General features: G+C 44.7%; 1 protein-coding gene across 2 annotated transcripts in view; it reads right to left on the bottom strand.

The window, feature by feature from the left end:
- ABTB3 (ankyrin repeat and BTB domain containing 3) overlaps window positions 1-11,768 on the bottom strand; it is a 195,651-nt gene extending 183,883 nt beyond the window's left edge. Inside the window, exon 1 of one of the 2 annotated variants that reach the window (XM_077266487.1) lies at window positions 10,669-11,768. In XM_077266487.1, the coding sequence (XP_077122602.1) occupies window positions 10,669-11,533 (865 nt within the window). In that variant the 5' untranslated portion in view covers window positions 11,534-11,768. The remainder of the gene's footprint in view (window positions 1-10,668) is intronic. The other variant, XM_077266486.1, reaches the window with a different exon arrangement.
- Window positions 11,769-12,373: the final 605 nt, after the last annotated feature.

The following is a 12,373-nucleotide window of genomic DNA, read 5'->3' as shown; positions in this document are numbered from 1 at the left end:
ACTGATAAAAAGAGAGATATCGCTTGCAGGGCTCATATCAACAGTGGGACACCCAGCAATCAGTAGGTTATCACTAATCCTGGGAATGGGTGATAATTTTTATCTTGGTACAAACCCTTTAAATTTAGTTTTTGCATAATTAGAATGTTAAAGATATATATATTCATCAGAAGCTGCTCCTAATATACTCCGAATAACTACATTTTATTTCTAATTATCTACAGTGACTACATGTTCTGCCGCGCTCCTGACAGCATGTACTCACATAGATCCCGGTTCACAGGGGGCGCACATTATAATTTCACTATCTCAGGCACACACATGAGAAAGACAATTAGCCTTACTATGTTTGTAATGCGTGGGCAGAAATAGGAGAGCAAAGAGATAGAAAGATAGATAAATAGATGGATGGATAGATAGATAAATAGATAGATAGATAGATAGATAGATAGATAGATAGATAGATAGATAGATAGATAGATGATAGATAGATAATAGATGATACAGTAGATAGATAGATAGATAGATAGATAGATAGATAGATAGATAGATAGATAATAGATGATACAGTAGATAGATAGATAGATAGATAGATAGATAGTAGATAATAGATAGATAATAGAATAGATAGATAGAATAGATAGATAGATAATAGACAGATAATAGATAGATAGATAGATAGATAGATAGATAGATAGATAGATAGATAATAGATAGATAGATGATAGATATAATAGATAGATAATAGACAGATAATAGATAGATAGACCCTATTCTACACTCAGGAGACTGCCCGATGATATGTAGACTCCCAGTGAGAGCGGTCTCCTATGTGCGGAGCGCTTCCTGGCAGTCTCTCAGTGCACTCACTCTAAGCCCCGGGGCATTGGGGGATTAGAGGTGAGCTGAAATGTTGACATTCTCCGGGTCCAGTGCCAGGGGCCACATGCTTTCTTTCGTGCCTGTAGCCGGGGTCTGAGGCACATTACTCTGATCAGATAATTGGCCTTGAATTCTGAAATTTCAGACCTTGTTTATTTGTGGCGTCGATGGCTGAGAAGCAGATTTTTTTTTTTACCCACTCGGAACTAAAAATCTATCAGAATGACATGCTGACAACAGAAAAAGGAAGCTGTTACATCTTTTATTGGGTGTTTCCAAGTCAGAATAGTCATAAAGTGAACACGCGTTACACGGGGACACCCACACACGTAACAATGGCCTGGCCGTGGTCCACACCAGATTATGACTCATGATGACCTCAACTTCATGGCCCCATGTGTCATTCAACAGGTCAGCCAGGACGTGAGAACACTGGGTATTTTCTAGATTCCTTGATATTATGGGACTTTCCTTCTATTTTTTATGGACTTCTTCTTCATTGCCCACTGGGCTTTCCATCCCTTCAGCAAAATTTTTCTTATCACCCTCGTTCATTTGCTGAGTGTCCCTCATGACTACTCAAATGTCTGGTAGTTCAGACTGGCAATAGCTAATATATATTAATAAAATTTCACCCACACAAATGGGATAGAGATAGAACAATATTTTTATATTCAGCCATGTTCCTCAGAAAGAAGCCTACACAGAAAACAAAGCGCAAAGGAGCTGAGAAAACCCTATCAGAAAAGTAAAAATAGGGTCTTCCTAGTTCCCTTGGTGTTGTTTGTCCACCTCTTTTTCATCTCTCATAGCATCAAGGAGCATGACAACCTAATTAACCTAATCAAAGACCGTTTTCTCTATCATACCCTGAAGCCTACTAAAATATGTCCTCATTCGACCTATAATTTTGTGAAGAACATCTTGGCACACAACCACCAGAAGATTGGGATGAATACCATCCAAACATCTGAGATGAGACAATATTTGTATATTGAACATTCACTCTTTTTCCTGAGATGACAGAGACACAAAGGGGTTGAGAATGCCTTACAGGAAAAAAAGAAATTGGGTTTTCCCTTGGTGTTCAGTAACTCCAGCCCATCGCAAGACAAGAACCCGGAACTTGTTTGTTCACCATCATCTCTCATAGTAGAAGGGACTTGACAACCTAATCAAAGACCGTTTTCTCCATTATCCCCAGGAGCCTACTAAGATATATCAAACATTGCCCTATTCTATAGTGAAGAACATCTTGGCACACAACCATCAAAGTTTGGCATATATATAATCCACAAATATGAGATGGAATAATATTTGTATAAAGAGCCACTCGTTCACGCTCCTCAGAAGACAGAGGCTGTGAGAAATAGTAAACATGGGGTCTTCTGTTGGTGATGAATACCTCCAGCACATTCCAAGAATAAAAAAGACTAATAGCTAATATATATTAATAAAATTTCACCCACGTATATGAGCTAGAACGATATTTGTATAGTCGGTCATGTCCCTCAGAAGTCTACACAGAAGACAGAGAGCAGAGGAGCTGAGAAGACCTTACCAGAAAAGTAAAGATGGTGTCTTCTGCTGGGGTTGACCAACCCCAGCTCATCCCAAGACAAGAACCTGGGGCTTTTTTGTCCACCTTCCTTTCATCACTCTTAGTAGAAGGGGATCGACAACCTAACCCGAGACGCTTTTCTCCATTAAACCCAAAAGCCTACTAAGATATGTCCACCTTGACCTATTCTATTGTGAAGAACATCTTAGCTCTCATTTTATGAGAACCTTTTGGGAGCTGGAGCCCTATCAACAGTCCAAACCAGTAACGTACATAGCAAAGATTATAACGGTGCCATTTCTGGTGTTGGTTAACACTACCAAAACCCCGAAAAACCTGGTAGAGGAGATCTTTGTTTGCCTCCATCTCCCTTCCATGTTCCTCTGGTTATTTTCTCTCTCCCCATGGATGCTACCAACCTACCAATGATGTTGTGGTCTGTCTCTATGGCACATACGCCCTTGCCCCATCTAAAAGGATCTGACTATTTAGTAACAGGTCATAGTCCTCTTACTCTTTTTGACCTTTTCATCCCGAGAAATGCTATGTCTCAAAATAGACACCGGGTCGTACGTAAGCTGGGTGAGATGGCAAAAACAGCTGAAATCAGTAAAGTCATAGTGAAGTGACTTCACCGTTGCAATTGTTCCCCATCAATGATATTTTGAAAAATCCAGTTCCACCTTTGACCCAGTGTAGAGTAACGAAAACCTGAATTTCGATTCTTCATGTGATAAAGAAGACAAGATAAGGATAAGATGCCAAGAGATTCATCCAATAGTACATCTCACAATGTTTACTCTGATCGATAAGAACTAGAGGCATTCCTAAAAGATGGATCCCGCACCACTCGGTGACAACCTGTGAATGAGACATCCATTAATAGACCGCAAACTTATAACTGAACGATGTATGATATCTCGCCTACACTAATTAGGAGCTACAAAGTGTATCGCACCCGTAGTGTTCACAACTGTGAAAGTATACAAATCAGCAGCAAACACATCACGGTAGGAGGTACGTGGAGCTACTCAACAAGTGTCAGTAGTCACTGGGCTGAAATGGACGCGTTCACTTATAAATCTTATACGTCAAAAATGAATAGACCCTTTTGGTGTACAGTAAATGACAAAAGTGTAGCATTGGGTGAACCGCAGGTCAGGTGGGCACCATTAGCCCAAGTGGCAAGCGTTAGCAATATAGTCCTAATAACGGAGACTAAGGTCATACACATATGGTGGAGGAATGCGGGCAGTGTTTTTTACAACCCCTTCACGACCTATGGATTTTCCATTTTTGCATTTTCATTTTTTGCTACTCTACTCCCCAGAGCCATAACTTTTTTCTTTTTCCATCTATATGGCCATATGGGGGCTTGTTTTTTTTTGTGGGACGAGTTGTACTTTTAAAAGACACCACTGATTTTACCATATAGTATACTGGAAAACGGGGAAAAAAATTCAAGTGCGGTGAAGTTGCAAAAATAAAGTGCAATTCCACAATTGTTTTTTGGGTTGTTTTTCTTTTACCATGTTCAATAAATCCTAAAACTGACCAGCTATTATGATTCTCCAGGTCATTACGAGTTTGCAGACACCAAATATGTATAGGTTCTTTTTTTATTTAAGTGGTGAAAATAAAATCCCAAAGTTTGACAAATAGAAAAATTACTAAATTTTCCGAGACCCGTAGCGTCTCCATTTTTCAGGATCTGGGGTTGGGTGAGGGCTTATTTTTTGCGCTCCGAGCTGACGTTTTTATTGATACCATTTTGGTGTAGATAAGATGTTTTGATCGCCTGTTATTGTATTTTATTGCAAGGTTGTGGTGACCAAAAAAAACATAATTCTGGGGTTTCGATTTTTTTTCTCGTTACACCGTTTACCGATTGGATTAATTTACTTTATATTTTGACAGATCTAAACGCAGTGATACCAAATATGTGTTGGTTTTTTTATTATTATTGTTTTATTTTGAATGGTGCAAATGGGGACGATTTGAACTTTTAATTTTTTTTTTTTATTTTTTTTTTTTACTTTTCACTTGCTTCCTTAGGAGCTACGAGCATCTATTGGAGATCTGCAATGACAAGCACGGGGGGCTTCTGTCATGCCAACCCATCGGCGCCCACGCGATGATGTGACAGGGGTGCAGATGGACGGTGTTTGTGATGCGTTTCCATTAAGTGCAAGTTAAATCAGAGATTGACAGAGGCATTTATCATGTTAACAGCCGCAGGTGGATCACGATTTCACCCGCGGCTGTTAGAGGCACATGACAGCTGATCAGATCAGTTGTCATGTACCAGGAAGAATGCGGGCTCAGTGCCGAAGCCTGCATGAAAGGGAGGGAGGCGGCCTATGACGTACCTATATGTCATAGGTCACGAAGCAGTTAAATCCGCCATATGGTTTCCGAGATATAGGCCTTTTTATTTAGTGCTACTTTTTATGGTCTTTACTTAGGGGGTGTGGCTCACAAGGTTAAAAATGCAGAGCAGCCTTAAGACACGCCCTAGAGGATCCTGTGAGCCACGCCTCCCAAGACTATAAAAATTAGCAGTAAATTGTAAAGCCCGTATCTCTGGAACCGTATGGCGGATTTAAAATAAACAAAAAGTGCAATGATCAGGGGAGCAGCAGGAAAAAAATAACAGCAAAAACTGACCTTCTGACAGGTCACCATTAAGGAGAACCAAAGAGTACCATACATAGTTGTAGAGCTGGGGTTGGGTTTACGTTGTACCTTAAGAGTCCTGCTTCTTGTAGAGTAGGAGGGTAACGTGACCCCTTGACCGGTTCCTACCTTTCATGTTAACTTGTGCTATACCATGTGGGAATAACTTGACAGGGCCCATTTTAAAAGACGATGGGGGTGAACCAGATCTGAGACCCCCACCTCGTTTACACAGGCTCAGTACCAGCTGCAAAGTCTGGCTCTTGGGTTAACAGCTGTGACTTTTCTACTTAGCTTCCACTTGGCACCCTGATCTCGGACTACTTAGATTTTAAGCCAGCCATTCTCCTAAGAGCAGCCACTAATAACTCACATCAGCCATACAGAGAGGGTGACACTTTTGACAGCGCTGGAGTCTCGGGAGGTAATAACTAAGGATTGGGCAGGTTGAACTCCAACATGTTCAATCTTTCAATCCTGCGATGCCATTGGTGGACTTTCTGGTTTCTCCCACACAAAGGCCTCAAGAAAATGTAAAGCTAGCTTACACATACCCAACCTGGACACAGTATAAAACAGGGGTGGAATATGGTACCATGAAAGACAGGAATAAGATCCATCCCATAATTGTCATATGCAATTACACCAGTTTGGCCACCTCTGTCCATAGGGATGACCTCATGTACATAAATATCTCCCACCCCAGGCATGGGGAGACATCATACACGGCGCTCCGATAATGCTGCCGTCCAACACTGCAACAGGAACATCAATAACGTGTGTGACATATCACATATCGATGCAGCAGACGTGACACCCAGCCTGCGACTGCACGAGCCGACCACAGCGCGGTGTGACTGACGGGGACAAGCACTGCAGTGTGTGTGTGACACTAGCACTCATTGTACTGGCGGACTGCTGCATCGTGTGCCTGTGTGCTTCATGTCATGGCATGGGTGTAAATGTATTATGGCTGTCATTGTGCAAATATGTGTGAGGCTCCATAGAGATCTACCGGATAATGACTGCAAATGTGTGTGCGGACACAGAATATGTGTGTGTGTGTGTGTGTGTGTGTGTGTGTGTGTGTACATAGCGTGTGTGTGTGTACATGGGGTATGTATGTGTGTACACAGAGTATGTGTGTATGTATGCATTGTATGCATGCGTGTGTGTACATAGAGTATGTGTGTGTATGCATGCGTGTGTGTACATAGAGTATGTATGTGCGAATATAGAATATGTGTGTGTATGTGTGTGTACATAGAGTATGTGTGCGTATGTATGCATGCGTGTGTGTACATAGAATATGTATGTGCGAACATAGAGTATGTGTGTGTGTATGTATGCATGCGTGTTTGTAGACTATGTGTATGCGGACACAGAATATGTGTGTATGTGTGTACATAGAGTATGCGTGTGTGTACATAGAGTATGTGTGTATGTGTACATAGAGTATGTGTGTGGGGACATATAATATGTGTGTGTACATAGAGTATGTATGTATGTGTGTGTATATGTACATAGAGTATGTGTGTACATAGAGTATGTGTGTGCAGACATAGAATATATGTGTGTGTGTATGTGTGTATATAGAGTATGCATGCTTGTGTGTACAGAGAGTATGTGTGTATAAATAGACTATGTGTGTGTACAAAGAGTATATGTACATAGAGCATGTGTGTGTACATAGAGTGTGTGTGTATGTATGTACATAGAGTATATGTGTGTGTGCGTAGAGTATGTGTGTGTGTATGTACATAGATTATGTATGTGTACATAGAGTATGCGTGTATGTGTGTATACCTAGAGTATGTGTATGTACATAGAGTATGTGTGTGTGTGTGTGTGCACATCGAGTATGTGTGTACATAGAGTATGTGAATGTACATAGAGTATGTGTGTGTACATAGTGTATGTGTACATCGAGTATGTGTGTACATAGAGTATGTGTGTACACAGAGTATGTATGTGTGTGTACATACAGTAGAATATGTGTGTAAATTGTGTATGTGTGTGTACAGAGTATGCATGTGTGTGTACATTGAGTATGTGTGTGTACATAGAATTCATATTTGTGAGTGTGTCTGCCCATAGCATGTATGAGTGTGTGTATGTGTGTACACATGGTATATATGTATAGTTATATGTGTGTGTGTATACAGGTTGTATGTGTGCGTGTATATACAGGATGTATGTGCCTGTGTACACACAATTCTTATGGGTGTGTACACAGGTTGTGTGTTTGTGTGAGTTTACACAATTTGTGTGTGCATGTTTACCCAGCTTGTGTGTTTATATGTGTACATAGGTTGTATGTGTATGTACAAAGGATGTATGTGCATGTACACAAAATGTATGTATTTGTGCACAGGATGAATGCGTGTGTACACAGGTGTATGAGAAGCTGTGTTCACAGGATGTATGTGTGTGTAGGTGTACAATTCATAGGCCATATTTGTGTGTACACAGAATGTATATGTGTATATGTGTATTCACAGAATGTATGTGCGTGCAGGTGTACAGTAGGTTGCATGTATGTGTACACAGAATGTATGTGTGTGCACACAAGAAGTATTATTATTACTATCTACAGGTCGTACGTGTATGTGTACAGAGGATGTATGTGTGTACAACCTTATATATGTGTCTGTACACAGGTTGTATGTGTATGTGTGTGTATACACCTTGATGTATGTATGTGTACACAAGATGTATGTGTGTGTACACCCTGATATGTGTGTTTATACACAGAAGGTATGTGTGTGTACACCCTGATATGTGTGTGCACACAGGTTGTATATGTGTGTGTGTGTACACAGGTTGCATGTGTGTGTACACCCTGATATATGTGTGTACACAGGATGCATGTATGTGTGTTTACACCTTGAGGCATGTGTGTGTACACAGGATGTGTGTGTTCACCCTGATATATGGGTGTGTACACAGGATGTATGTATGAGTGTGCACACCTTGAGGCATGTGTGTGTACACCCTGATATATGTGTGTGTACACAGAATGTTTGTGTGTATAAACCCTGATGTGTGTGTACACAGTATGTATTTGTGTATGCACAAAGTCTGTATGTGTATATCCTCCCTGATATATGTGTATGTACAGAGATTGTATGTGTGTGTACACAGGATATATGTGTGTACATCCTGATATATATGTGTTTGTACAGAGGATGTATGTGTGTGTACACCCTGATATATGTGTGTGTCCACAAGATGTGAGTACATCTTGATGTGTGTGTGTGTACACAAGATGTATGTGTGTGTACATCCTGATATATGTGTGTACACAAGATGTGTGTGTCTATACAGGATGTGTGTGCTCACCCTGATAAGGCTGGGGTCACACTTGCGTGTGCAATGCGAGAGACTTATTTGCGCGAGTCTCTTGCATCAATACCCGGCATGTATTTCTATGCAGCTGAACGCTCTGGTCTGAACCACTGGTGGCAGTGCCGGGTATTGAGGCACAAGTTTCTTGCATTGCACACACAAATGTGACCCCGGTCTAAATGTGTGTGTACAGAGGATGTATGTGTGTATATCCTGATATATGTTTGTGTACACCCTGATATATGTGTTTGTACAGAGGATGTATATGTGTGTACACAGGATGTATGTGTGTGTGTGTATGTATACCCTGATATATGTGTGTACAGAAGATGTGTGTGTGTGTGTGTACACAGAATGTATATGTGTGTACACCCTGATGTATGTGTGTACAGAGGATGTATGTGTGTACACCCTGATATATGTATGTACAGAAGATGTGCTGTGTGTACAGAGGATGTAAGTGTGTGTTCACAGGAAGTATTTCTGTACACCCCGCTATATATGTGTGTGTACACAGGATGTATGTGTGTGTGTACCCTGATATATGTGTGTACACAGGATGTTTGTGTGTACAGAGGCTGTATGTGTGTACACAGGATGCATGTCTGTACACCCTGATATATGTGTGTGTACACAGGATGTATGTGTGTATGTACCCTGATATTTGTGTGTACACAAGATGCATGTCTGTACACCCTGATATATGTTTGTGTACACAGGATGCATGTGTGTGTGTACACCCTGATATATGTGTGTACAGAGGATGTGTGTACAGAGGTTGTATGTGTGTATTACCCCCTGATATATGTGTGTGTACACAGGATGTATGTCTGTACACCGTGATATGTGTGTGTGTGTGTGTCCATACAGAATGTGTGTGTACACAGGATGTGTGTGTGTACAGAGGATGTATGTGTGTATACCCCCTGATATATGTATGTGTACACAGGATGTATGTTTGTACACCCTGATATGTGTGTGTACTACCCAGGATGTGTGTGTGTACACAGGATGTGTGTACACAGGATGTGTATGTATGTACACCCTGATATATGTGTGTGTGCACAGGATGTATGTCTGTACACCGTGATATGTGTGTGTGTGTGTGTCCATACAGAATGTGTGTGTACACAGGATGTGTGTGTGTACAGAGGATGTATGTGTGTATACCCCCTGATATATGTATGTGTACACAGGATGTATGTTTGTACACCCTGATATGTGTGTGTACTACCCAGGATGTGTGTGTGTACACAGGATGTGTGTACACAGGATGTGTATGTGTTTACACCCTGATATATGTGTGTGTGCACAGGTTGTGTGTGCGCCGGGTGCAATGTGTGTATAGGTAGATGCCCATAGACTGTGTGTTTGTACACACTGTATGGCGGCATGTCTCCGCACCGCCTATATGTATACAGCAGATATTAGACATTTACCTACAAGTTCTACATCAAGCGACATAACAAACATCAGCGACACAGAGCGGCGGTGGGGACAGCACACTGAGCAGAGCCGGATAAAGAATGCCATTCATTCCCCGCAGACGAGACACCCAGCGTGAGACACCTACGAATGTGTGCAGCATACAATCTGCCACCGAGAAAAAAAAAGCCTGGGGAGCACGGCGGCCGCCTGCATTCACTGTGCCAATGTGAGCCCACATCCCCGAGACCATCAGCATCCAGTATGAATGAGCAGCCCCCCGTGCTGCAGCCACCGCACAGACCACCAGTCCAAACCAGTGCAACCATCAATCAGGTGGGAAGTGGAGAATCGATTGACTATCGGTAACGCCATAATAGAGCAGGGCACTGGGAACGGTGGGGGAGGGGGTGATCCATCTCTATACAGGTGTGTCACCACCTGCAATGGCTATGTACCATACTGGGGGTACGGGGGGATCTTACATCCATCCTGACGCAACCAGGGGTAGTTATTAATGCAGATGTGCCGGATTCCTGATCCCCCCACACAGGGACGGAGGGTGGTCTATTATAGGATGCGACTGGCCATAATCCCGTAATATATATTTTTTCACCACCAGTCATAATAAAAATCACAGGTAACCACCAAATAAAACCCGCTCTCGCGGGGGGATCATCCGTCGGTGAAGGCGGTGTAACCCTTTAAATGCCACGCTTGGGTTGAAGGCATCTTGATTATCATCGAGACCCCCCTACATCGCTGCTACTACTCACCACTAGCATTTTTACCGCATATAAGGTGCTGGAAAGGTTGGAGAAGACCCCATAGCTCCGAATCGTTGTTGATCGCCTGTTCTAGGGATTCTGCGGTAAAGTTTGGCGCCTCGTTTTCCTTTTCGGGGCGAGGCATGGCCAAGACCCTCTTGTAGATTTCTTTGAAGAGGGTCTCCATGCAGGCGGTCAGGTAGATGGCGGAGTGTTCGTGGATCCTAAGGGCCACCCTACTGTCCACCATCCACCGGTAGAACTTCCCGACGGAAAAAGTCAAGCCGCAACGCACCGATTTGCCCCGACTGAGTCTGTCCCCGGTGCTCATGTTGTAGAGGGACAGGGCGCTGAGGGCCGAGGCGGTGCAACCGGACGACAGCGACCAGGCCAGGACGATCTCCATGGCGCTTTGGATCTCGTACTTGGTGCATTTGGCAAATCGTAGGCTCAGGCGTTGAGCCTCTTTGGCGATCCTCACGAGAGAGCGGCTGACCAGGGTGGACAACTTGGAGAGGACATCTCGGCCGGCGGCGGCGGTGGTCAGGATCTGCTCTTTCTTCAGGAGAGCTTCTACCTCCTCAAGGCTCCAGGGGACTTCCTCAAGGTCAGGCAGCCTGGAGCACTGTCCTGAGCAGTCCAGGACCTCCGACTCTTCAGCCAGGACAGTATTGACCGTGTCAAAGCTGTTGTGTCTACTGTGCATGGAGTCAGTTAGTAGCCAGCAGTGTCCTCCATGGGCGTAAGCCACCGGCTGGGAATCGGAACACAGGGACAAGTTGGAAGACCTGATGGAATCAGCTGCACCACCATAACCAGAATCCAGGGTCAAATCTTCCAGAGTCCTCACAGCTGTCTTACCTCTTCTTGCCATAACTGCACTTCATACTGCACCAGGGAGAACTAAGAAGAGGAGCAGCCGATGCAGATGTTTCTCTTAAAGGGATGACACCCCCTGAGGAAGAAAAAAAAAGCCAAGATGCAAGATGCAAGATTCTTCTGGCTCCAAGGTAAAAAGGAAAAAAAAATGCTCCAAAGTCCGATGTGACTGTGTTATGTCCCCCAGAGCGGAGCTCTGCACTGCATCACACCGAGCACCGAGAGGAGGCTGACAGGGGCGGGGCTCAGCGCCGGGGGCGGGGCCTGCGGAGGGGACAACACTGCTCCGGCCAATGGGGAGGCAGCAGGGGGAGCGGCGGTGAGAAGAGGTGGAATGTCAGTGAGCGGCGGGGATGTGTGCGGGGAGCACGGCGGTGCGGGGGGTGTAAGGGGAGCGCTGGGGACCGGGGGGTGTAAGGGGAGCACGGCGGACCGGGGGGTGTAAGGGGAGCGGGCGGACCGGGGGGTGTAAGGGGAGCGCTGCGGACCGGGGGGTGTAAGGGGAGCGCTGGGGACCGGGGGGTGTAAGGGGAGCGCTGCAGACCGGGGGGTGTAAGGGGAGCGGGCGGTGCGGGGGGTGTAAGGGGAGCGCTGGGGAGCGGGCGGACCGGGGGGTGTAAGGGGAGCGCTGCGGACCGGGGGGTGTAAGGGGAGCACGGCGGACCGGGGGGTGTAAGGGGAGCGGGCGGACCGGGGGGTGTAAGGGGAGCGGGCGGTGCGGGGGGTGTAAGGGGAGCGCTGGGGACCGGGGGGTGTAAGGGGAGCGGGCGGACCGGGGGGTGTAAGGGGAGCGCTGCGGACCGGGGGGTGTAAGGGGAGCACGGCGGACCGGGGG

This window comes from Ranitomeya variabilis, chromosome 5 (genome assembly GCF_051348905.1).
Source record: "Ranitomeya variabilis isolate aRanVar5 chromosome 5, aRanVar5.hap1, whole genome shotgun sequence".
Taxonomy (NCBI): domain Eukaryota; kingdom Metazoa; phylum Chordata; class Amphibia; order Anura; family Dendrobatidae; genus Ranitomeya; species Ranitomeya variabilis.
The sequence above is the reverse complement of the archived record's forward strand: the minus strand, read 5'-3'. Positions and strand labels throughout refer to the sequence as shown.